Source organism: Phocoena sinus, chromosome 6, assembly GCF_008692025.1.
Source record: "Phocoena sinus isolate mPhoSin1 chromosome 6, mPhoSin1.pri, whole genome shotgun sequence".
Taxonomy (NCBI): Eukaryota; Metazoa; Chordata; class Mammalia; order Artiodactyla; family Phocoenidae; genus Phocoena; species Phocoena sinus.
The window spans coordinates 55,755,065-55,782,411 of record NC_045768.1 but is presented as its reverse complement, the minus strand read 5'-3'; the positions used below and the strand labels follow the sequence as shown (position 1 = coordinate 55,782,411).

Sequence of the window (27,347 nt, the reverse complement as noted above, 5' to 3'; positions counted from 1 at the left end):
ACCTATTATGTGCCAGGCATTGCATCGGTGACTTACATAGGTGACCTTTTCATCTTTACAGTAACCTAGGGATGCAGTTGTTATCACTCCCACATTATGAATGAGGAAAACACTGATGGTATTTGAGCAATACACCAAAGGTTTGGGACCAACACTGACGTTTCCAACTCCCAGAAAAAGGGCCAGCTCTGCACACAAACCCTTTCCCAACTCTAACCTCTGACATCACCACCTCTGTTGCTCTGGACTATGAGCCACCGCTGCATTTCTGAAGAGTCACCTGCATCTTTCCCTTGGGCTTCATGAAGGTCTGAGATCCCATAACACACTCACCCCTCCTTTACCCTCTTTTTCCTTCTTTTCCTGAAGTTAAAGAAAGCTCAGACAGAAGAGCTATGAAAAAGGATGAGCTGTGGTACAACTTAGGAAAAAACTGATTTTTTATCCCACAACAGTCAGTCTCTGATGTTCTTATTTTTAGAAGACACAACCTGAAAACTTCAAATTCAAAGTGTAAAGATACTGTCATTCACGTCGAAATGGTTAGGCAAAAACAAAGAAAACCCACGCACAAGGAAAGCAAATTTGGCAAAATATTCATTGTTAACTACAAGTAGTAGGAATATACAAGTGTTCGCTGTATTATCCTTTCAACTTTTCTGTATACTTAACATTTTCATAATAAAAAATTAGGTTTTAATTGCTTCCCTAACTCGCTGGTTTCTAAATATACAACCAAAGCCTAAAACAGATATTTTCATTACACAGATCATCATTAACTTTTTATTTTCTAAAGTAAGGTCTTCTGCAAAGGCTCTAACTAAACCAAACTCAAATCTGCAATAACTTTCTTTGGCTCTAGGGGTGTTTTTCCCCTTGATGGAGAGAGAAGCCGACTGGCACTTAAACCAACAAAGGATTTTTTTCCCCTAAACCGTTATTCACACAGGATAGAAGAACTTGTTTACTTTAATTTTTTGTGGGAACAGAGGACAGATGGGATTTAAAGCTTGCGGCACTGTTTATTAATAGCTGGGCTTTAATTCCCCTAGGCTGGCGTCTCAACCCCTCATCACCCAGCACTGGGCACCGTGACGCTTTCCATGTGATAGGTGCTCAAAAGATGCCTGTTGCTGACAATGGCGGTAAGTTGGAAGGAAAAAAACTGTGAATCATTCTTCCTCTGGCTGCCCAACCTCAGAGCTGGCAACTTTAGCTTCAATCAGACCAGGAGTATGACAAAAGCTAGGGTGGCTAGGGGATTAGGCTCCAAAAACGCACAGACACTTACCTCCCAGAGTTGACTCCTTTCATGTGGTCTGTGTAAATATAGATATCAGGTATAAACTTGTTGAGGATGCTCCTTGCAGAATCCACAATCCTGTTTGCCATCTGAGGTGATACGCGTACCGAGTACCTGCAACCTGGAGTTAAGGGTGTCATTCTGCTTGGACTCCACAACAAAGTCAGTCATAAAGCTAGCGAATATCTGTGGAACTGTCGTAACAAACTGGGACTTCTAATCCATTCTATTCTCCACCTGTATTTAATTACTTAACTTTGTAGTACCATAACTTAATTTTTACATTATTCTTTTTATTTATTATTATTGTATTATTATATAATTTTTTGTATTGTTATAAAAAGCCCTCGGTGAAAAACATCTAAACAATATAGACACTTGGAAAGTATAAAATAAAAGCTGTCAACCCTGCTCTAGACTGCCTACCCATCCCTCCTCCCCTAGAAATGGTTCACCTCAATTTTGGAACAAGTAAAGGCAATTGCCCCCCTGTAGGGCATGAGCCAGGCTCCCTCTGAAGTATTCTCTGACCATCCCCACTGCTGTAACCACTGAGTCTTTCTCTTAGGAACCTAAGGCCAGAACAGACACCACACTGGGACTGACCTGGGTCCCTGTGTGACCCAATCCACCCCCTGGTAGGCTGACAGGAAAGGCAGAAAAACATTAGTGAAAGAGCATAGTGGGGCTGTTTATAAAGGTATAAACAGGTTTTTGTGTTTAACTTAAGAGCCTACTTTCAGTTATTTAAGTGCTGATGATTCTATTTATGGATGATACAGGCTCCTCACAACTGCTACCCTGTGGTCAGAATATTAGTAATTAGCACTTTTACAACAGGGCACCCTCAGAAAGGAAAGGAGAAAGATATTAGCAACTCAAATGTAAAGGTTGGTGCTTGAGAAAGTGGAAACTATTACCTAAAATTAGACTTTGTTACAGAGACTGGCTCTCCCCAATTCCACCTACCAAATAAAAAGTAAGTATGTACTAAGCACTTCCGATGTTCATTGTACGGTCCAGGGGCAGCTGCGTATGTGGGACGAGGGGCTACCAAAAACAGAGAAGTAACAACATGTGATCTTCCCACTACTCTGATCCAAACCCCATGCAGCAAGTCTAACAAGGAAAACAAGGTGTGTAGTCTGCCCAGCCTCGCCCAACTGTTCGAAAATTCCTGTCAATAACGCATTTAATTTTCATTTGAGCTGCAGAAACAATATGCTCAGAGACTGAGCAAAGAATTTGACTGGCATCTGGCTCCCCTTTCTGACCCATCCTGAACATCCACAAAAGATCCAGTTTCCTCATGCTAAGGAGAATCTCCCAGTAACTCTGGGCCCTCCCAGATCTTGAGATTGGACCCCCTAGTCTGCTCGGTGTTCATCCCCAAACAGACACCACCACCCCCAGCTCCACCAACCAAAGCGTTCAAATCCTTCGGCCTGATCTGCCTGCCTTCATTCTTCAACCCAGAGCTCCCGCCCTCCTGAAATCCTCTGGGCAGCACCGACTGTGGCCTGCACTTGATCTTACCACACGTCTCCCTTCGTATACACTCATGCTGTCCTTGCTCTTCGATGAGACCGCACACTCCATAAGGAAAGGGGCTCTACTTCTGTATCCCTCAAGTCTCTAATACACTACTTTTGTACTCAGAAATGCTCGATAAATATTTGACTTGACTCAAAGGACAAACCCGAAATGAGGAAAGAGCAAAGAGGGATTTTTCAATACACACACAGACCCAGTTACATCACCACCTCTTCTGTCCAGAATGTACTTTTGACCACAGGCAGCTTAGACAAACAGTCCCAGGTCTCATACCCTTTGGACCAGGAGGGTGCTATCCTTCTGAGGTCTGAAGCTGCCCACTCTGTGTGGGAAAATACAGATGTCGTTATCCTGACACAAAAGCCCACAGCATTCATGTCTTCCAAAGTTCTTTAAGGTACATGATCATCTTATTTTATGCTCATGGTAACCCTGAGGCAAGGGCCACATATTCCTGGTTCCAGGGTCACACTTAGGACAGCTGGGTCACGGAACTAAGATTCAAAATTAAACAGATCCGAATTCCCAGAGACAGCCTTCTTCCCCCACCCTTCCAAGGATGTGGAAACCAGGTGGCTAACAACAGTGCTAATGAGGGCCAGTGGAAGCATATACTAGAATTCAGGCAGTGGAGTAAAGAAGGAAAGGGACTTTAAAGTCGGCTGCATCCCAGAGTCATTATGGAGCTATCTGGCTTGGCGTGGAGGCCCTACCATGATTGGCTAAGGGTTCTAGAATCAGATTATCTGTGTTAAGTGTCAGCTCCAGCAAACTGCATCATTCTGGGACTAATGTGCTATTCTTGGTGCCTCTACCTCTTCATCAGTAAGAAAAGGATAATCATAATACTCTCCTCACAGGATCTGGAGGCTCAAATGAAGTAATGCACGTAAAGTGCTCAGCGGTGCCTGGTGTGTGGTCGGAGCCCAGTGGATGTCAACTATTGCTTTTCCTACTGGTAGTCCAAGATTCAAATCCCAAAGCAGAGGTTCTTTCCTCTCAGGAGTAAGAGACCTCTCTGAGAATCTAATGAAAGCTATGAACCCTCTCTCAAGAAACACGTGAACACATAGTTTTGCAGACAATTTTGGGGGGTGGTGAATGTCCTGAAGGCCGTTTATGAGTACCACACTGAGAACTCATATCCAAGAAACACAAGCTCATGGCTACAGCCCGCATGGAACTCCTGCCCTTCACCCTCCCTGGTGTTACAAGTCGGAGAAAGCTAAGGTGTGTGTGTGTGTGTGTGTGTGTGTGTGTGTGTGTGTGTGTGTGTGTTTGTGTATACAAAGAAAGAGACTGATTGTCTAAGTACCTTCCCTATAGCTAGAGAAAGGAAACCAGATTGTCCAACAAATTCTACCTCACGCCCCTCTTCTGCCAGCTTCTTCACTTAACTCTTATGTACCCAGTCATGAGCTACTGGGACAGCATCACGAAACTAAACCACAGTGTTCCTTTCTCTCTCAGGCAGGGGGAGAATGAGAGTGGGTGGCAGTAAATAAAAGGCAACCGCACTGTCCAGTCACAGCTGCTGGCAGGAACACCACCAGCTCCCTCCCAATCCCTGGCCAGTCAGAGAGATGCACTCTGCTGCGGTGGGTGGGCTGGAGGGTCGGGGTGGGGGTTGGAAGGGGGCATCGGGGAGCCCAGTTAAAACCACAAACACACACCAGAGAGCGGGGCTAGTTCTCCCAGCTCGAGCCCTCCTATGGGAAATACAACCTCCAAGCTCAGCCCAACCATTAACCGGCCTTGCAAGTAACAAACCACGAAACCAGCTAAAGCTTTTTCCAAAGGCAGCTTTTTTTTCCCAGGCTCCAAAGTTGGCCAAGAAGGTGATCTCAATTCAAACCCACATTCCTTTGAGGTGTTCACGAAATAGGCAGCTTTGCAGACCAGTGGCTGGAACGTTTGGTTTGTAGACAGGGATCTGGGCAAGGGCACTGTGTCAACTCTCCTGGGGAGTTCAGAGGAAGGCTCTAGAGTCGGGGTGTATCGGGCAGCGTTCAGGTGTCCTACCCCCAGCCTCAAGGAAGGTGAGGGGCTTGGGACCTCACTGGCATCCTTCTGGCTCAGAGTCTACACAGGGAAGGCTCGAAGAACACGAGAGAGAAGCCGGGGAGGAACAATGTTGCACCCCAGGTGCCCGGGGCACAACAGCTCTTTCGGCTTTTATGTAAGACACTGTACAACCCCGTTTCCCGCCGTCTTCATCAAAGGCTTCAAAACTCTCACAAGGCTTCTGCACCCAGTACAGCGAGTACAGGTGGGATCCCACTGTAACTGCCTCTGTGAAACCCATGTTGTTACCATAGGACTGTGGTAAACAAACAGAACACATGCTGGAAATCACATTTCCAAACTAGAAAGAATGGATTCCAAGCAGAGTTCACTGCCACGACATAGCATTGAGGAAACAAATCTCAAAAGAGAAAAAACAAACTGAAATAGTCCTGAGAGTGTGTAGGAACTCCGTGTACAAGGCTATTAACCCATTAACCGCAGCATTTTTGGCAACAGTGAAAAACAGAAGACACCCCAATGGCCATCAACAGGGTTTAATTTGGAATTCTTTACATAGTGAAATACAATGTTAATTAGAATGAGGTTGAGCTATAAGTAACTGACATGGGTCAAGCAGAACAGGCATATTAAAAAAAAAAAAAAAAAACCCCACCTACTCACATCACATTTCCATCTCTCTATAACCTGTTTCTACCTCCTCTGAATCGGAGAACTTGAGAGCTGAACATCACCTTGGGTCATCAATGGAAGTATCCATCAACCTGGGGGCTCCCCAGGACAGGAGCCATTTCTCCCCCATTCTCTCCTCATATACACAGGTCTTGACCATAATCCATGGAAGAAGCTTTGTTATAAATTCCTCTGTTCTTGATGATGCCTACAAAGAACTTCAGGTAGCACCCCAAGTTTGATCTTTTATCTCATCAATGGCTCTCTCTGCCCTGTGGCTATGCCATGCCCCCATACCGTACCCTCACCACACACTGTTCAATCTACTCAAGGCCTCTGAAAAGTTAGTCCACTCCATACTTCTTTTCCTCCAAGAAGAACTACCCCAAAACCTCCTGAGAAATACAAAACTTGACTTTAAGCCCCTATCACCCCAAGAAGCATACATCCTGGTCCACCCCACTGTGTCAAATTCCCACCAGGAAAGCCACACCCAACCCCATCCAGCCCCCACCCCACCCCACCTCTAACACTTGCCCTCACCCAGATCTTGTTAGTACCTAGAATTCTACCACTCTTAATATCTGAAACCCCAAGACACAGTTCCCTAAACATAATTTCTTGTTCTTCTACACAGCACACATATCTACTTCCATTAAACCTGCTAAGGATCCCAAACCCATGACCAGGTGCTTTCTCCAGGCTGGCGAGCCCCTGCTGCATTACTCAGTAAAGAGAGCACTGGCTGTCACTCCAATGCCACGCTCACCAATATGCCCTCTAACCCGTCCTTCTGCATAACCCACTCACCCTGTCAATCCACACCCAGCCCTGGATGAAAATGGCCCTCTTGCCTCCTCTACTTCTCCTTCTAGGCTGCCAACTGCTGCTGGACCCACGGCCATGCAGCTGGCACCATGATAACATCTCACTTCAGCTGAGCCCTTATTGAAGTCCCACAGCCTTTCTCTTATCTTTAGTTACTACGTCCCTATGGGCACCCCACCCCCAATAGTGGCCCCTATGCCACTGTGACGGCACATCTTTACCACCCCTGTTACATTCCCTTATCATACCCGTGCTGATCCCCTTATCCTAGAACCCACCCTAACTCAGTAAAATTGAAAACTCCTCCTACTGGCTTCCAATCATCGTCAGACTGCTCCATCCTTACCATATACCTGCCATTTTCAATCCATCCCCTCTCAAACAATAATAAAAATAACAGCAGCCACAACTTACGAAACACTTACTTATATACCACCCCAGTGTCTTGTATCATACATCTATTACCTCATTTAACCTTCTTTACAGCCCCATACAGTAGTCGTAAGCAGGCCCAATGATAAATGTGTCAAGCAAGGCTTGGGGCCAAACATCTCCACCAGTGAGTGGCAAAGCCAGTTAGAATCCACATTTGTGTGACTCTAGTACCTGTGCTTTAATCACCTTGTTACCTTGCTTTATCAGTCTCCCTCTCTCATATATAAATCTACTTTACCCAAGCTACAAAAATACTCAAATCATCACCAACCTTTTTGTTAAAAAGGAAGGGAATCTTCTCAATTCTCTTCCTCAAGTCACCACCTTATCTTTCCTTCTATTCTCTTTCTTGTCAAAGTTCTTGAAAGAGTGGCCTCTGCTCTTCACCATTTCCCTCCATCACCCTGCAACCGAGAAATGGTTATCTGGCCTCTGCCTCTACCACCCTCTGGAAAGAGCTCCCAGGGGTATCAGTGGCAGCCTGCTGTGAGTCCCTCAGCTTGCGCCCCATCCTAATGCTGACTCCTCTGAGCCCTTCTAAGGCGCTGACCTGGGTGGGCTCCCAAGAAGGTACATTTTCTTTTTTACCTCTTTTTAGAAAAAAAACGATTTGCAATTTATTCATAAACAAAGAGTTAACATCCCTGCTAAACACAGACTTTCCCTCACCAACTTCCCTTCATCAGTTTGTACAGGAAAAGCAGAATAAATGCTTGTCTCTACCAATTTTCAAAAGAATGAGTTGATTTCCAAGTATGATGAATAAAGGTTTATTTTTTTTAAGTATCATAATAAATTTGTGGATGTAAACTTATTTAATGTATTTCGATCGACTGTAATTGTTCCTATTGGTGGTTGGATTGTCCCACCTTTGGCTAGTAGGAGCCTCTTCAAGTTGGCTTCTGTGTCTAGTTGACATGACTCTAGTAGCCTTTGACAGCTTCCTTGATTTCTGGGAATTTTGCTAGATATTGTCAAATTCTTAACCATAGGGGTTATACTGTCTCACCTTCCCACCAGCCTTTCAACAGAATATGATGTCAAACTTTAGTTTTTTACCAGTCTGATTAGTGAGAGATGGTACCTCAGTGTAGTTTAAAAAAAATTTTTTTATGTATTTTTTAAAAATGAAATATAGTTATTTGATTTCCTTATTCTCCTCTCAACTCTCTGATTTTCCCTAGTCTTCCTTCCTGGGAGCACTTACTTTGCTTTTGCTTTCAAGTCTTAGTGACCTCTCACGGTTCCACCCTCCTCCCTGCCTTCTACATGGTACCTGACTCCAAATCTTTCATTTCTAGCTCTCCTGGCCCCTCAGTTACAGTTCTACATTCCTAACTTCTAATAAGTCCTTTCTAGACTTATCCACTTACCTACCTGGGACCACCAAACCCAACATGAATAAAACTAAACTTATCTTCACTGCCACCCACACGGCCACACCCCACTCCAAACATTTGTAGCTTCTATCTGAACAAAATATTTCTATTCAGGTGCATAAGTGAGAAACATCAAAGTCACACTCAAGGATTCCCTGTTCCTCTAGCACAGACCCAGGTGATCGCTGCATCCTATCCATCCTGCCTCTAGGACCTCCATAAACTAGCAGCCCTCACCTGTCCCCCAGCCCCTACCCTCACCGGCTCTCTTTAGGGCATGATAATTCCCCACTATCTTTGCCTCTAAGTGATTGCCATCAGGTGATTAGATGGTTTTTTGTTTGTTTTTTTGTTTTTTTTAACTTGCACCTACCAAAATTTCTACAACGAGCCAAAAATAGCCAAAAGTTCTTTCAGTACCACCAGAGTTATCTGCTTGATGTGCAAAATTCTCTCTCCAAAAGAAGATTACTGACTCTGAATGAAGGTCGACTCCTCGGCACAGCCTCCCACCTTTACAGGCTCCTGGCCCAACTTTTTGTCCCATCTTCTACTACCAAACACCCCTGACTGACCTGCATTCAGGCCACACCACGTTGCCTGCCACTCCCCGGAACCACTGTGCACTGCTCCCTCCACACAGGCCCACATTTCTGCCTGAAGAACTCTGCCTTCTTTGCCCCATTTTACAAGCCTTTATTCTTCAAGGCTCAGTCCAAATGCCCTGTCCTCTCTATAGGAAAAAGCAGAGGTTAAAAGCCTGGGCTTTTAACAGAGACAGGGTTCAAATCCCAGCTCTACCATTACTAGCAATATGACGTGGGAGCAAATTCCTTTTGAAGCCTCAGTTTCCCCATCTACAAAACAGGATGTAAGAGAATTCAAACTCACTTTGAGGCTTAAGAATAAAGTATATAAAATATAAATGTATTAAACTCCACAATCAAAAGACATAGAGTGGCTGAATGGATAAAACAAGATCCAACTACATGCTGTACACAAGAGACTCACTTTTGATATAAGGACATAAATAGGCTGAAAGTGAAGGCACAGAAAAAGATACTCCATGCAAATGGTAACCAAAGAAGAGCAGGGGTGACTATACTTATATCAAACAAAATAGACTTTAAGCCAAAAAAGACTTCAAAGTCACTAGAGACAAAGGTTATTATATAACAGTAAAAGGCTCAATTGAACCAGAAGATATAACAGTTATATAAATACATGCACTCAACATCAGACCACCTAAATATATAAAGCAAACATCCACAAATCTGAATGGAGAAATAGACAGCAATGCAATAATAATAAGAGACTTCAGTACCCCACTTTCAATAATGGATAGAACAACCAGAAAGAAAATCAGTAAGGAAACAGACTTGAACACTATAAACCAAAGAGAACCAACAGACATATATAGAACATCCAGCCACCAGTAGCAGAATACACATTCTTCTCAAGCACACGTGGAACATTCTCCAGGATCACATGGTAGGTCACAGAACAAAGTCTCAACAAACTTAAGAAGGATGAAATCACCCCAAGTATCTTTTCCAACCACAATGGAATGAAACTAGATATCAATAACAGCAAGAAAATGGGAAAATTCAAATACATGAAAATTAGAAACATGCTTCTGAACAAATATTGGGTCAAAGAAATAAAAAAGGGAAATTAGAGCATATCTTGAGACAAATGAAAACAGAACAAACCAAAATTTATGAAATGCAACAAAAGGAATACTAAGAAGGAATTTTATAGTGATAAGCGCTTACATTCTTTCTACAAAAGAAGAAAGATCTCAAATAAACAGCCTAACTTTACACTAGAAAAAGAAGAAACCACATTCAAAGTTAGCAGAAGATCAGAGTAGATATAAATAAAATAGAAAAACGATAGGAAAAAAATCAACAAAACAGCTGATTTTTTGAAAAGATAAACAAAATTGACAAACCTTTAGCTAGACTAAGAGAAGACTCAAATAAGTAAAATCAGAAATGAAAGGAAACATTACAACTGATGCCACAGAAATTGAAAAAGATCACAAGGGACTATTATGAATGATTATATGCCAACAAATTGGACAACCTAGAAGAAATGAATAAACCTAATACCTATCAAGTCTGAATCAAGAACACAGAGCTTGAACAGACCAATTACATGTAAGGAGACTAAATCAGTAACCAAAACTTCCCAACAAAGAAAACCCCAGTACCAGATGGCTTCAGCAGATGAATCCACTGGTGAATTCTGCCAAACATTTAAAGAAGAATTAACATCGATCCTTCAACTTCTAAAAACTCAAACAGGAAAAACTTCCAAACTCATTTTCCAAGACCAGCATCACCAAAGCCAGGCAAAGACAATACAAGAAAAGAAAACTATAGGCCAACATCTCTGATGAACATGGATGCAAAAAACCTCAACAAATATTAGCAAACTGAATTCAACAGCACATTAAAAGGATCATACACCATGATGGACTGGCACTTATCCCTGGGATGCAAGAATGGTTCAACAAATGCAAATCAATCAATGTGATACACCACATTAACAGAATGAAGGATAAGAATTACATCATTGTCTCAATAGTTGCAGAAAAAGCATTTGACAAAATTTAACATTCTTTCATGATAAAAACTCTCAACAGGGGCTTCCCTGGTGGCACAGTGGTTGAGGGTCCGCCTGCCGATGCAGGGGACGTGGGTTCGTGTCCCAGTCCAGGAGGATCCCACGTGCTGCAGAGCAGCTGGGCCCGTGAGTCATGGCTGCTGGGCCTGCACATCTGGAGCCTGTGCTCCGCAATGGGAGAGGCCACAGCAGTGAGAGGCCTGCATACCGCAAAAAAAAAAAAAAAAACTCTCAACAAATTAAGCATGGAAGAAACTTACCTCAACACAATAAAGACCATATATGAAAAGCCCAAAGCTAACATCATCTTTAATGGTGAAAAACTGAAAGTTTTTCCTATAAGATTTAGAACAAAGCAAGGATTCCCACTCTTGCCACTCCTATTCGACATAGTACTAAAAGTCCTAGCCAGAGTAATTCGGCAAGAAAAAGAAAGAAAAGGCACCCGAACTGGAAAGGAAAAAGTAAAATTATCTGTTTGCAGATGACATGATCTTATATGTAGAAACCCTAAAGAATGGATCAAAAAAAAAAAAGAAAAATTATTAGAACTAATAAATGAATTCAATAAAGTTGCAGGATACAAAATCAACATACAAAAATCTGTTGCATTTCTACCCACTAACAACAAACTACCTGCAAAGAAAATCAAGGAAACAATCCTATTTACAATAGCATTAAAAAAAACCTAAACACTTAGGAATAAACTTCACCAAGGAAGCTAAAGACTTATACACTGAAAACTATAAAACACTGATGAAAGACATTTTAAAAGACTTTTTAAATGGAAAGACAGTCCATGTTCATGGGTTGGAAGAATTATTGTTAAAATGTCCATATTTTCCAAAGCAATCTGCAGATTCAATGCAATCCCTATCAAAATCCCAATGTTCTTTTTAATAAAAATAGAAAAAAAAATCCTAAAATTTACAAGGAACCAAAAAGGACTCCAAATAGCCAAAGCAATTTTGAGCAAGAAGAATAAAGCTGGAGGCATCACAGGTCCTGATTTCAAAATATGTTACAAAGCTACAAAAATCAAAACAGCATGTCACTGGCATAAAAACAGACATATAGACCAATAGAACAGAACAGAGGGCCCAGAAATAAACCTATGCATATCTGGCCACCTGATCTTCAACTAGGTTGCCAAGAATACACAATGGGGAAAGGATATTCTCTTCAATAACCAGTGTAGGGAAAACTGGATACCTACATGCAAAAGAATGAAACTGGACTCATCTTACACCACATACAAAGATGGACTCAAAATGGACTAAAGACAAACATAAGACTTGAAACTGTAAAACTAGAAGAAAACATAGTGGGAAGATTTTTAGCTTTGGCAATTATTTCTTGAATACCAAAACACAGGCAAAAGAAACAACAAAGTGAAAAGGCAACCTATGTAATGAGAGAAAATGTCTGAAATTCATATATATGATTAATACCCAAATATAAGACACTCATACAACTTAGTAGCAAAATAAACAGACAACCCAATTTAAAAATGGGCAAAAGACCTGAACAGACATTTCTCCCAAAAAGACATACAAATGGCCAACAGGAACATGGAAAGGTACTCAACAATCACTAATCACCAGGGAACTACAAATCAAAACCATACTGAGATATCACCTCACCCCATTAGGATGGCTATTATCAAAAAATAAATAAATAAATAACAGGTGTTGGTGAGAAAAGGGAATCCTTGTATACTGTTAGTGGGAATATAGGTTAGTGTAGCCACTATGGAAAACAGTATGGCGATTCCTTGAGAAATTAAAAATAGAACTAACCATTTGATCCAGCAATCCCACTTCTGGATGTATATCTAAAGGAATTGAAATCAGGATCTCAAAGAAATATACACACATTTCAATACTCTTTTCAGCATTATTCACAATAGCCAAGGCATGAAAGCAACCTACATGTCCATTGACAAACAAATGGATAAAGAAAATATGATATTTGCATGCAATGGAATATTATTCAGCCTTAAAAAAGGAAATGCTGTCCTTTGTGACAACATGGGTGAACCTGGAGGACATTATGCTAAATGAAATAAACCAAAGAAGAACAAATACTACATGATCCCATTTATATGAGGAACCTAAATAAGTCCTAGAGACCTACTGTACACTGTAATGCCTGTATTCTATACTTAAAAATTTGCTAGAAGGGTAGATCTTATGTTAAGTGTTCTTATCACAAAACAATTAAAATTTTAAAAATGTAAAATAATAAAGACGGTGAAAAGAAACTTTTGGAGGTGATAGATGTTTATGGCACTGATCATGTTGATGGTTTCACAGGTATATACGTATCTCCAAATTCATCATGTTGTACACATTAAATAAATACAGCTTTTTGTATGTCAATCACACCTCAATAAAGTGGTTTTTAAAAAATAAATAAAAATAAATTAAGTATATAAATTATCATAGTGCACAAAGAGTAAGCACTTAATAAATGGCAGATGTTATTCATTATTATTCATTCCTCCCACATCTTCCAGACAAATTTGCTACTCTTTACTCTTAGCTCCCCCAACCCACTGCACATCATCTATATCACTTTACACATTATAGCAGAATTATGTGTTTGTATATTTGTTTCCTTCACCAGACGATGAGCTCTTCTGAGGGAGGAACTGCGATGCATTGGTGGCCCCCAAATCGAAGCCCTCAGGATAATGTCACATACACTGGAGCTGTTTGCTTAAGTGTTAACTGAAAAAATAAATGAATCAATCAGTCAATCTAGTTATGGTGAGGCAGGTAACAAAATATCCTATCTCAGCCAATAATTATAAATTAATTATTAAGACTCTTCCAAGATTGTTGTCTAAAATGTAAATAACCCTGGGAAGAAGTAAATCGTTATGAGTTATTCTTATCTTAGGGAGGCAAGAAAAAAATAAGAAATCTGAAGCAAATGCAAAGGATACGCCATTCCTCTGATACGTTTGATCTTTCCCGGATCTGTGAGCTGAATGGGCTTCAGGACCTTCCTTACAGGACATGAGAAAAACACTTCGCCTCCTCCTCCAGGGAGCATTCCCCGTCGCACAATCTGCACCAAGTGAGAAAGAAGACGTGAGAGTTCAGTAGAGTGGATGACACCCAACCTGGCTGGTTTACACCAAGAATGACAACCACCATTAGAAAGCAGCAAGCTCTTTCATACACAACTTGTCAATCCCTTCAAGATGAACAGCACCTGATGTTAGCTCCACGGGGGCATGTGTTAAGCAAGGAGACTGTGTGGTATGTCGGAAAGAGCAGTGGACACAGAGCCTGCATGGCCCAGTCAAAGCCAGACAGGTCACTTCACCACCAGAACCTGTTTGTTCAACCTTAAAATGAGGGACTGGCCTAGTTCATCAGCTTGTCCCACTTCTTAACCATCAGGAACCCTTTTCTCCTTCTCTGGAATTAACTGATCTATCAAAACTCTACATTATTAAATAAAAATGAAGTCATTTTCCTTGTTTAAAAACATCATTTTAAAAAATAGAGATGCTAAACAGCTTAAGATATCCAGTGTTATCACATTGGATTGATGTAATTCCCTTAAATAGCAAACAAATAGATGCTTAAATTACTTCGACTAAGTTTTGAAAGTAACGTACTAAAAATTCTCAGGGACATTCACGTTGGGAGGCTCCGGACACAAATTAAGATAAATGATCTAGATCAGAGAGGCAGCATGGTCAGAATCCTGGCTCTACTACTTATTAGCTGAGTTGTTATGAGCCAAGGAATTAATACATGTAGAATGCTTACAACATCGCCTACCACGAAGTAAGTGCAGTATAACTGCTGGCTACTCCTGTCATTACTAAAGGGTCCCTTTCAGCTCAAAGTCTGCAATGTTTGGTTCATGAATCCTGTGGGTCTTCTAATAAATGGCGACTGCAAATGTGCCACACACATGTGAGGCATATAGCTCTTCCAATGAGTTGGTAAGAAAATCTTTCACACTGGTATATACCACTAACAATTGTACATTCTTACCTTTAACTCAAAGGATTCACCATCAATCCCAAACTGTTTCAATAGAGGGAGCGCTGTTGCCTTAAGAACATCAACCTGTAGAATTATTTCAGAAAAAAAAAAGCTTAGTTAAACCTTGAGAGATGGAAAGAAGAAAGAGCCCGCGAAGCAGGTGAAGGCTTAGCCTCCAGGTAGATGAAGCAGTCTAGTAAAGAGAAAAGAGGCTGGCTTACAACTGAGGGTGTGGGCCGGCTCTGCTCCCGAGTATAGACTGTGACTTTATAAGCCACTGGCTCTTGCGGGCCCCTTTTCCACATTTACAATATCATACACCTACCTTATGAGTCATCGTGAGCATCACGTGCACCAGGCAAAAAGCACCAAGAAACTGCTGGGCTCATAGAAAACAGAGACCTGTGCTCAGTCTTCATAAGTATAAACACTATGCAAGAAAATCACCTGTTTTAGTATTCTTTTTCCAACATGACTGTTTAATGTTTAGAGTTGGTGGCACTCGAGACTAAAGCAAATCAAATGAACTATTCAACCTAAGAGTCCTACCTAAGAATCCTGCTGACACCCACCACAAAGGCATTTAAAGGCGGTGATTCTACAAGGCAGCGAGGGCCTCGGGGGAAGGACAGCCTCAAACTGCACGAAGCAACACAAACCCCAGAGTGCAATGACAGCATCCACAGTTGATGACAAGACAGTGCCAAGTGTAACTGTTATCTCCTCCTCAATCAAAACCCCTTCTTGTTCATTTGTGGATTGCTCATAGAGGATAAGGTGACATTCAAATCAATGGCAACTTGCAAAAGAACAGCAATCCCTTGCTTGTTCCCAGTGGAACAAGAGATGTTTCTCGGCCCTGCGGGGGCTGACTCTATAGCAGGAGGCGCTGAGGGCACAAGTGGCCCAAGCAGAGGCTGCAGGGAAAAGCCCTGATCCTGGCCCAGGCTCTGTCTCCAGCTAGCTGCGTGGCCTCAAACAAGAAAATCTCAACTGTCTAAATTTGCTTGTCTCTGAGGTAAGGAGCTCAGCCTGCCTGTCTCCGAGGTGCTACCAACTCTAACGTGCTAAGGGTCAATAGAACGATACTCCAGCAAGGCTTTACAGCAGAGAATGCGCCCCAGCTAAATATTCTCATATCAGAAAATTAACCAGAGGTAGCAATGACCTATGAAGCCTAGGAACATGTTCAGCATGGATGAGGTGGGGCAGAAGTAGTTACTGGGAAAATTCATTAAAGATGAGCTGAGCTCATTTCAATTAAATATTAAAGCTACACACACCCACAAACTTAAAATATGCATTTGGGATTGCCAGAACCAAGATGAATCAGTCTAGGCTAGTGTTAAGGGCAGTTGGGGAGAAGGCCAAGCCAGATTCTGGAAAACGTGAGGGCTGCAAGAATGCAGGACACTCTTGCCCACATGACTCCTGGAACTAGGCAGCCTCCAGCTCTCTTGGGGAAGAGAAGCGCAAGAGAACAGAATATCCCTTCAGGTCATCCTACTTACACCTGGAGCCATAAAAGATGAGGTCAAATTGACTCTGAGGGTCAGCCAGGAGCCCAAGTGTAACTCCAGATGTGGTCCTGTCTCCTAAGTCACTCTCCATCTGACATGGAAGGCAGGCAACTCGGTTCGGTGTGACAATGGCTGGAAAAGCAGTTGTGGGCTGAAGCCCCACTCTGCCTCTTACCAGCTCTGAGACCTGGACATTACCTCCCCAAGGCCTTGGCTTCCTGCTGTATAAAGAGGGGCTGGACTGGACAAGTTCCACAGCCTCCCCTGGCTCCACACACTGGTTCTAGCAGGGCGAGGGTGGTCTGTAGGTTTTGCTTAACGGAAACTGGGCTGTGACTCTGTGCTCAGAAAGGCAGAAGTCTGACCCAAGTAGAAGCTCAGGGCAAAGGTGTCACCCTTACAGTCCAGTCAGTCAATCAACAGGTAGAAATATGATCAGGCCGCACCAAACAGAAAAAGGGAAGCAACCTGCTCTTCAGCTCCCTTGTCTGAAACAGTGATAAGAACACCCACCTCCCCTCACAAATCAAATAAATATGGATACAGACGTAAGTATACCTACAACAGTGCCCAGCACACAGAAGACTTCTTTACCCTTTCAGGACAGTACTAAAAAAGAATGGACTCTTCACACACCAACTGGCCAGCTGTTGGCACCAGTAAATATCTACTGCGGGCTCTAATACCAAATCACTGAGATTCAAAGGAGACCTCCTAGAAGTTTTCTTCTCAAAATTTCTCCCCATTTCCTATCTTTATGACTCCAAGGAAAAATGTCCCTACTCCTTTATACGGCACATCCCATCGCTGCCACTTTCAACTCTCATCCTTGTTGGATGTCTGCAGAGCTACCCTTATTAAATCCCCCTACCCATTTTTTTTTTTTTTTTTTTTTGCGGTACGTGGGCCTCTCACTGTTGCGGCCTCTCCCATTGCAGAGCACAGGCTCCAGACGCGCAGGCTCAGCGGCCATGGCTCACGGGCCCAGCAGCTCCGCAGCACGTGGGATCTTCCAGGACCGGGGCACGAACCCGTGTCCCCTGCATTGGCAGGTGGACTCTCAACCACTGTGCCACCAGGGAAGCCGCCCCTACCCTTTTTATTTCAACTCTTTCCTTCTCCATTACACCTTCGCCTCAGCCTACAAACAAGTCCAAGTTTTGTTCGTTTAAAAATTCCCAACCTCAGCTCTTAAGGAATCATCCTATCTAACTTCTGGAAGAATCTCCTAACCTTCCATGGTTCTATTTCCTACTCATTCTGAACCTGTGCCTGCCCTTGCATTCCAATGGCACTGCTCTCTCAAAGGTCAATAAAACTTCTCACTACTGAATCTCCCTGCCCAATTCCAACTCAAATCCTGCAAAGATTGACTCTTGGATCATCCCTGGCTTCTCAGAATTCAATTCCTGCTTGGCTTCTCCAAATAATTCTATCTCCACAGTCACTGTCTGCAGCTCCTCTTCCCCAAACTGACACCTTACACACTTATTCATCTTCTTTATTATTCTCAGTCCCTGGAACCATGGGGCCAAAATTCTACTGCCCACAGAGGCCAAAAAGGGAAGTTAAATGAATGATGAGGTCAGCTAAGACCTGTATGCAGCTGAAGATCTCATGCCTCATCCAAAGAGGGCAGGTGCTCCTCAGCTCCAACAGATGGCTGTCGTGGAGAAATAGCCATCCAGCGCTGCCACACCAACCTACTACCATGTAAACTCCGGGGTTTCAAACATGAACCACCAATTCAGATACACACACCACCACCACTACCAGCACACTGTACAGGCCAAAGGAAAAACACCTGTCAGATTAACTGAGCCAAAAAGCCGCCACTGTTCAGTCTTGGCACTGGTCAATCTCGGTCTCCTAGGGAATGAAATGTCAGTAGGTAAGATCCTGATGACCTATCTCTAAGGCTCCAGACAATAATTTCCAACTTTCAACTGGACATCCCCTAGGGATGTCCCACCAATATCTCAGGAAACAGGACTAAAATCAAACACACCATCCATCACCCCACAATTTTCCTCTTTCTGATCACTATCCTTCAAGTCAACCAGGACAGAAATCATGGAGTTATTTATGATCCCTTCCTCCTATCCCATCTCCAATTAGTAATATAGTTATGAAGTCCCTCCCTCCACACTGCCCTTCATATCTGTCCCTACCCTTCCACTCCCCTCTGCATAATGTTCAAATCAGTTGACACCTCTGCAATTCATCCTTCTCTCAACCTCCATAGTTACCTTCCTAAAACCATGACTGACTCTGGGGCTTCCCTTCCTCCAGAAAGCCCTCCCTAGCCCTCAGCACTTTGCTTGTGCTTCTACCAGAGCCCAGAGGTATTCAGCTTTGTAGCCTCCCTAGCTGTGTTCACAGCTGTCCACCCCATGAGACCACGTTCCCTACGGGCAGAACTCATCGTATTCATCCTTGTGTGCAGACAGTAGATGTGGACATAAACTGATGGGGAAACCACACATTAAAGAGAAAGTTCAAAATGAAGAAGCCACAGGTTGAAGAAGTTACTCTTTATCCGGGATTAGATGTATTTATTTTATCCTGGGCTGGAGCCAGGTACTAACCAAGGTCACTTCAGTCATGCAGCTAGCAAAAGCAGAAAGTCCTGTGGCATGTGAAAACAAACAAACAAAAAAAGGTTTTTAATACTCTGCAAAAAAAAGAATTAAGTACCCTTTCTAGGGAATTCATCAATTAATCTTTGTCACTGTTAATATGTAAATTTTAATACTGCCAGTGATAAAAGCTTTTAAGATCACTGGCAATTACAGAAAGAGAACAAAACTGGGACACACGGTGCCAGCGTCTCCTGTCTGCTTCAGGGCCTTTTCCCAACATTCAAGGCACCTTCCCCCTCCCATCCCAATTGGAAATGGTAGAGATCTCCTCTCATACTTTTAACTGAAGGACCCATTTCCTAGAATCTTCTGGAAAAAAGCAATCATTTGAAATTACTTTAAAATTCTAAACAGTTTATGCAACATTCCTATACAGCTAAGAATTTCAGATCTTGCACTGTACTCAGGATCCTGAGAAGAGTTTATGCACCTGAATTCAAGAATTGGGGCATAATTCTCTTAATGCCTAAGAGCATATTAACTGTGTTTATACCCTAGTCAGTGCCCTGGTAAATACCAGCAGTCCCCACTTTGGGGCTAACTGCACCACCTAATTGGACTTCCCTGGTTAGGGAAGCCACACACTCTACGTTCTGCCTCAGAAGCCACCCCTTCAGTGGTCTTGGTCCAATGTCTGCAGAGGTGAAGATAAGCGTCCTCAGTGGGAACTTCACGTCATGGCCCTCAGCTTGAAGACAGCTTCTCTGAACAGCAGAGGAGCCGAAGGGAGGGATCGTTGCCCCACTACGAGAGGCCTAAGGCAGGCCTGCTCTAATCAGTTAATCTCCCTCACCTTCTGCTTCACCCTCCCACACACACATACAAAACAAACCTATCCCAGACTGGCATTAAGACAGCTGTGGTAGCCACGATGACTACTCTATCTGTATATTAAGCTATCCTCCCAACACAGGCAGGAAAATTAGCACGCTTAATAAGAAGTGTGCTGGTGCCCCAAAACTAGCAACGCTCATATATACCTTCCCTGCCCTTGTGCCCTTTTTCTACACCTGCAGACTCTTCTCAGAAGAAGGAAGTCCTAAAGTGTATGGCTGAAGCCTGAGTCCAGATCATGCTGCAGCAATGCCAAGGAGATGTTATTCTCGGCCTAAAATGTTGGTCTGCTGCCTTCCAACCTCAACCATCATACGACCTTTTGAAAATTCCACTCTCATGCACTTCAGCCAACAGAGTCATATTTCATGTCAACCACGATGAGACGGCAAGCATCTGTTCTGAAGGTTCTTAGACGTGACAACAAAAGGCACCTTGACGAACATTAACCATGGTGACTGAATGTGGTGATTATGAGTCTTGGCTCATCTCCCTCCTGGAGTGATCAACCTCTAAATTTCTAGGTAAATAACAAAACACTCTCTACAATACACCTGTGTGTTATCAGGAACTGGTCTCTCAAATGTTGGGTTGTGACAAGAGACAAATAAACTCACATCTTGGTATGGCCTCATTACTCACCGAAGGGTCCACCTGGTCATTGGTCACTCCTCGCAGAACTATTCTCAGCGGGTGCTTCATAAATGGAGCCAGGCAGAGAAGACTTTCCAGATAATACCCAATGCCGCGAAGGATGCTGCAGTCATGTTCCACAGACCCACCATACAAGAGGCCAGGCTGATAATATAAGGTGGTTCCTTACACCGGAGAAAAGAAAGTCAGCAGGAAAAAAAAACTTAGTGTCACAAAGGCAACGAAGGCAGTAAGTCCCAAGGGGAAAGTCTGGCAAGGGCATCCAAGAGAGTTCAAAATGCCATTCCTAAGAGTCCACATACTTCACTCCAAAAGCTGACTCATTACTGTCAAGCCCCTGTAACAATAATAAACTGTGAGTGTAATTTAATAAACAGTAATAAATTAAACCCCTCCCTGAGCCATCTGAACTGCCAAAGCCGTGGCAGGGCACAGAGGAGATATCCTAACAGGCACCCTAGTCTCCCAACAGCACACTCTCAGACTGTGCTGATGTGGGGTTTACAAGTGATGTTCTGAAACCATCATGCTGGCAATCAGCTGCTTCTAGGCCCAGGAAATGAAATTCCCCATATACCACACTCCCCAAACAAGGTACCTAGAGAAGGCAAGTACTTTATGGCACTCACTTCCATTAATAGTAGCTATTTTAATTTAATAGTAACAAATGGAAATGGCTAAAATTATTGAACAGCTTTAGTGGAAACTCTTTGTTATCTTTATTTATTCTTTCAAATATTCACATCATCTAAAAAATTTCTTACTAGGTTTACATATTAGAGGAAGAACCAAATAAAATAGATGATTCAGGGAGTATGAATAAGTGAACACAGTATTTTTGATGCTAATAATCTTTGGCCAATGTCTTCTGGCACAATTTACCAATAAAGAAATTTAACATTAGAGGAAGAACTATGTTTAGTCACCAAAAGAAAAGCAGCTCTGGGCTTCCCTGGTGGCGCAGTGGTTAAGAATCCGCCTGCCAATGCAGGGGACACGGGTTCAAGCCCTGGTCCTGGCCCTGGTCCCACATGCCACGAAGCAATTAAGCCCGTGTGCCACGTCTACTGAGCCTGCACTCTAGAGCCCACGAGCCACAACTACTGAGCCCGTGTGCCACAACTACTGAAGCCCGTGTGTCTAGAGCCCATGCTCTGCAGCAAGAGAAGCCGCTGCAATGAGAAGCCCACCCACCACAACGAAGAGCAGCCCCCGCTCACTGCAACTAGAGAAAGCCCACACGCAGCAGCGAAGACTCAACACAGCCAAAAATAAATAGAATAAATTAAAAATAAATAAAAAGAACTAAAAAAAATTTTTAAAAATCCCTACATTCTTTAAAAAAAAAGAAAAGAAAAGCAGCTCTTAGGAGTTTCATAAAATAAATATAGGTTTTACTATATTAAAAACCAAAATCCCAACCATCACAATCAGAATCATATTCTGATCAAAGTGGGAAAAACTCTACATCGGTTATTCTAAATACTATTAAAGTCACAAAACAATCTTTCTTTTAGGTCAAAAATCTCTCCTTCCTCCCCCCCAGAAAAGACTCTATAACCACTGAACTCTGCAAATCTGTTATGCCTGCAAATTAACCAAATGATAAACTGACCAGATCATCAGAATGAAGGCTTCCCGGGGTGGGGGGAGCGGGGACAGACACATGAGGTGGAAAGAAGCAGGATCATGTAAATGTCTTATTTCTCAACCTAAGTTGTAGATATAACCAGAAAAGAATAGAACTACCTGCTCTCTGAATCACCAATAAAAATAGCTGAAAAAAATCCCCAGCAATTTCAAAGTAAACAAGCCAAGGAAGACTAAGGGAATCATAGCTTGCAAAGGGCATCTGATGTTTTATGCCTGAAACCTGCTACAGTTCAACAAGTCCCATGGCCACTTATGAAGCCAAGCTTGTCTTCTTTCTTAAGAGAGCCAACACACAGAAAAGTTCAGTTCCCTTTGTTGAATATATGAGCAAAGGCACATAGTAAATGGAGCCAAAGGATGCTTGCCATGATCGTCTAACAATGTAGATAAAAGAGTTTCTAGGGGGCTTCCCTGGTGGCGCAGTGGTTAAGAATCTGCCTGCCAATGCAGGGGACACGGGATTGAACCCTGGTCCGGGAAGATCCCACATGCTGTGGAGCAACTAAGCCCATGAGCCACAACTACTGAGTCCATGTGCCACAACTACTGAAGCCCACGCACCTAGAGCCCCTGCTTCGCAACAAGAGAAGCCACCACAATGGGAAGCCTGCACACCACAATTAAGAGTAGCCCCTGCTTGCCACAACTAAGGAAAGCCCGCGTGCAGCAACAAAGACCCAGTGCAGCCATAAATTAATTAATTTATTTTTTTATTTTATTTTTTAAAAAAAGTTTCCAACAGCAAAAAAACCAAAAACAAACAAACAAACAAAAACACTCAGACAAAAAACTAGAAACAACCTAAATGTTTATCAGTAGGGAACAGTTAAATAAGTTATCATGCTTCCATACGGTAGAATACAATATAAGGCCCACTGAAATACTGAGATGGACCTGCATGTGCCTGGCAAGAAAATTCCCTGAGACATCTGTGCTAATGAAAAAAACTGGCTGCAGAACAACATGAAGAGCATGACCCTGTTGATGGTTTGACATACAAAAGTGCCCACGTAAGCAAATGCACATAAAGGAGACCAGGACACAGTCCCCACACTGTGACCACCGCTGCCCCTGGGAGAGAGAATGGAAGAGGAAACAGGGTGAAGGGATTTTTCACATTTTTTGCATATACTTGTATAAACTTACTTTAAAAGACAAAATAAAACAAAAAAATTCAGCACGTACAACTACCTCAGACAGTTTGTTAGAAGATTTTATTGTGACAACATAAGTTAAATGGACATTGAAAAGTTGTATATAAAAGGTATAAAGTGTTTTTATTGTTTAAAAAGAAGAGGTGCTCGTCTGTTGATCTGAAATTTTCACTCTTCTAACTTACTTAAATCAAGTGTATTCTCCTTAAATTGGCAGATTTCACATACCATCTCCAGACAATTGTATCACAGATAGGAAACTGGGTCTTTCCATCCAAATACAATATTTATACCATCAAAAAGAGTGAATAAAAAAAAAAAAAAAAAAAAAAAAAAGAGTGAATAACAGAGGAATATTTAAGTATTACATGTAGGTGCTTTCAGGAATGGGAAGAAAAGGAGCTTACCTGTTTGGTTTATTTCAATTCGAGAACCATTAGTTATTTTGTCCAACAGCCTTATGAAGCTGGCTTCAAAATCTGTGGGGAGAAAAGAAAACAGATTGGCCTCATGCTAGGTCACCATTTCCAGAGCACATCCTATTCAAGTACTGCAGTGCGGGGTAGGTTACTTCCGGCATCATACCTGGGTTCTTCTCAGGACCTGGGTGGCTCACTGGCTAAGGAATCTGAAGCAGTTGAAAAGCACTGACTAGCATATATATGTTTAGTAGAACTATTAGAAACAACTCAGGTTTCGTATTTCACAAAAAAATAGCAATTCTACCAGCAATCTAATGGGATATTAATTTTAGCAGAGTAACACCCACCTGTCCTCCTAACCTCAGGAGTGTGTGCCAAATAAGGGAGAAAGAACAGAAAGTAGGAAAGAGTTTTAAACTCAAATTCTTACTTGCCGCAGAACACCTGACAAGGAAAATTAAATCGAGGACCACCCTTCAGTCTCAGAGGCAGTAAGAGGTTACCGTCTCTCCCATTCAACAAAGCATCCCTGGCTCCTTTCCTCTATCGTTTACTGATCTAAAAGCTATCTAATCAGTTCAGTTTTTAGTTTTATTACAAAGGTGACTGAATATACAGTATTACTGCCACCTTATTAATGCATGAAAAAAGACTGGAAGAAAAAATACAAAATGTTAATAAATAGGTTTCTCTTCATAGTAGGATTTTATATGAATTTAGTCTTTTGTTTAAATTTTAATGTATAAATTTGCTTCAACTACTTTTATGAATAAATTGTTATCTAGAATATAAAAGCTGGTTATTCTTTACAAGGTGGGGGAGGGTAGATTTTAAATGTGAAATATGGGAAGAGGTAGAGTGAAGACTCAGGATTAAACATCCTCTGTCCTCCTCAGTAGATTTTACACACACACACACACACACACACAGGCTTTCGCTTCAACCTCCCTCCCATGAACGGGGACAAGGAAGACCAAGTCTTCTGCACAGAAGGCATGGTGACTGCATGACACTTTCAGGCAGTTCCTACTCCTACAATAGACTAGCAGAGTTTGAGAGCACAGACCTTAGAAGTCACCTAAACTGATCCCAAAGGATGAAGCAGATCGACTAAGCAATTCCCATCTACCTGCTCTGTTACTTAACACTGTCCCATAACTCCTGTCATAGCAGATTCTGCAATCTGTACAAAGAGCACTGGGCCAGAAGTCAGAGAAACTCCCTTAAGTCCTGAAACAAGGCATAATGGCTAATAACAGCAGCTGTGTATTAATGCTTACCTATGTAATCCTTATAACCAGTAAGCAGGAAGTGTTTCCCATTTTACAGAAGGCTGAGGCCCAAGAATGCCCTCTAGCTTGCCCTGGTTAAACAACTGGCAAGTGGCAGAGGCAGGATTTGAACTCAAGCCTGCCCTTCTCCAAAGTCCATGCCCTGAATCACACCATAACTCAGTTTAATCCCTCAGAGTCAACCTCTTCCTCTAGAAAATTATGGTACCTTTCAACTGTAGGCAATGATTTAACTGAAGGACCCTGCAGATGATTTAATAAGTTCCCAGTCTACATTTATTTTTAATGAAATTAGAAAAGAATAAACAATATCAGAGTTACATAGTAAGGGTGCTGTTTATGAAATTTTAGTCTCAGTTTTACATATACTTGTATGTGTATTAGGTTGTGGTATAAGTAGCAACACAAAAGTTCAAAAGTAACTCAACTACAAAATCTAACTAGAAATGCTTTCTATGGTCTTTTTATATAGAATATTCTATGTTTTTAAAAAGTAGGCATGATCTATATAACACAATGCCACTTTCTACTTATGTTTACAGAAAATGCAAGGTATTCTGCACAAAAAAGGAAAACCCTTGATTTGCTCAAGCTTTCACAGTGCCTAAATGGGAGACAGGAGCAAGCATTTATGAATAAAGCCAAAGATTATCAACTCCATAGCTTTTACAGATTAGGAAAGAAAAGAAAACAAAATTACTTTAGAAGTAGTTTTTTTCTGCTGTTTTTTTTTTTTTCTTTTTGTAATCCACAGGGGCTCTTGAGCATGAACATAATTAAAAACGCCCAGCAGAGGAACATGAGTAGGAAGAGAATGGGCACCTGAAGAGACCTCCAGGCAGGACCATCCCCTGGTCACAGTAAACAGGTTCTTCAGAAGCAGTACTTCAAAGAACCAACACAGAGCTAGTTCCAGAATCCTGGTAACAGTGAAGATACAGCTGCATCACCTGGTATGAAAAAGATCTCAAGTTCACCTAATAATAGTCATACTGAAGTGTCAAACTTCATTAAGACAAGATGTATAGGATTCCTTGCCCCTTCACTTCTTCAAGACTGCTCCTAAGAGTACAGAACGTCAGATATCTAACAACATTAGGGGGAAAAATCCCCAAAATAAGCACAAGCACAATTTTACCGGATGGTTTAGGAATACATAATTAGGTTACACAGCTAGAAAGAGAATCAACATGAAGACCATAATGGTCAGGAGACTGGCTACCATTAGGGGCATGGAAGGGAGTGGTGAATGAAAGAGGCACACAGGTGTGCACAATGTTCTATTTCTTGAACTGGATGGGATCACACAGATGTTCATTTTATAATCCTATAAGACTAGTTTTATGTCTTATGAATTTTTTATGTTATTGTATTTCATATTTTAAACAAATCTGTACTATCAGGACCATCAGTTTCGGGATTTTTAAAATACTAACTCCTATACCTACTGCCCTCCCCCCTTCCCTAGCCCCCAAAGAAGTGAACGCATCATTTCTTTAAAGGGGCTGGTAACTTCTAGAAGACTTAGTGGTGGTCATCAACCCGACCCATTCCTCACTAAGAAAGGCAAAACCGGGCTTCCCTGGTGGTGCAGTGGTTGGGAGTCTGCCTGCCAATGCAGGGGACACGGGTTCGAGCCCTGGCCTGGGAAGATCCCACATGCCGTGGAGCAACTGGGCCCGTGAGCCACAACTACTGAGCGCGCGCGTCTGGAGCTTGTGCTTCGCAACAAGGGAGACCCCGATAGTGAGAGGCCCGCGCACCGCGATGAAGAGTGGCCCCCGCTTGACGCAACTAGAGAAAGCCCTGGCACAGAAATGAAGACTCAGCACAGCCAAAATAAATAAATAAAAAAAAAAATTAAAAAAAAAAAAAAAAAAAAAAAAAAAAAAAAAGAAAGGCAAAACCATGTCTCCAAGAAGGGGAGCAAGAGAAGGAATACAATCTAAAGATCTATAATTTATAACAAGATCTATACTATAAAAACAAGGATTTTTTTTAAAAAAAAATCTCAATAAGCACTTTCACTTAAAAGTATTGTAACACAACTCAAATTCTAGAAATATTAGTCTGCTTAAATAAATTATGACACATATACATACCAGAACTCACTGCTTCTATAAAATGAATAAGTTTTTTTTTATATACTGATATGAAACATCTCCATAGTATACTGAGTGGAAAAAAAGTAAGATGCAGATGGCCTTTGAGAAAGGAAAAAGTGTGTACTTGCTTATTTATGGGAAAAACAGCCCTGAAAAGAAACACAACAAACCAACGATACTGTTTGCTTCACAGGGAAAGAAAATTGGGAAAGAGACAGACAGACAAACAGAGAC

The 27,347-nt window shown here is 42.0% G+C and overlaps 1 protein-coding gene across 1 annotated transcript in view; it reads right to left on the bottom strand.

Annotated features, from left to right (window-relative positions):
* The window catches only part of RCL1 (RNA terminal phosphate cyclase like 1), a 58,038-nt gene that overhangs the window by 19,573 nt on the left and 11,118 nt on the right, over positions 1–27,347 (bottom strand). The window contains exons 2-6 of the mRNA XM_032636028.1: positions 23,702–23,773; positions 20,476–20,651; positions 14,847–14,921; positions 13,778–13,902; positions 1,292–1,417 (exon numbers count right to left, since the gene is read on the bottom strand). Of these exons, the coding sequence (XP_032491919.1) occupies positions 1,292–1,417; positions 13,778–13,902; positions 14,847–14,921; positions 20,476–20,651; positions 23,702–23,773 (574 nt within the window). The remainder of the gene's footprint in view (positions 1–1,291; positions 1,418–13,777; positions 13,903–14,846; positions 14,922–20,475; positions 20,652–23,701; positions 23,774–27,347) is intronic.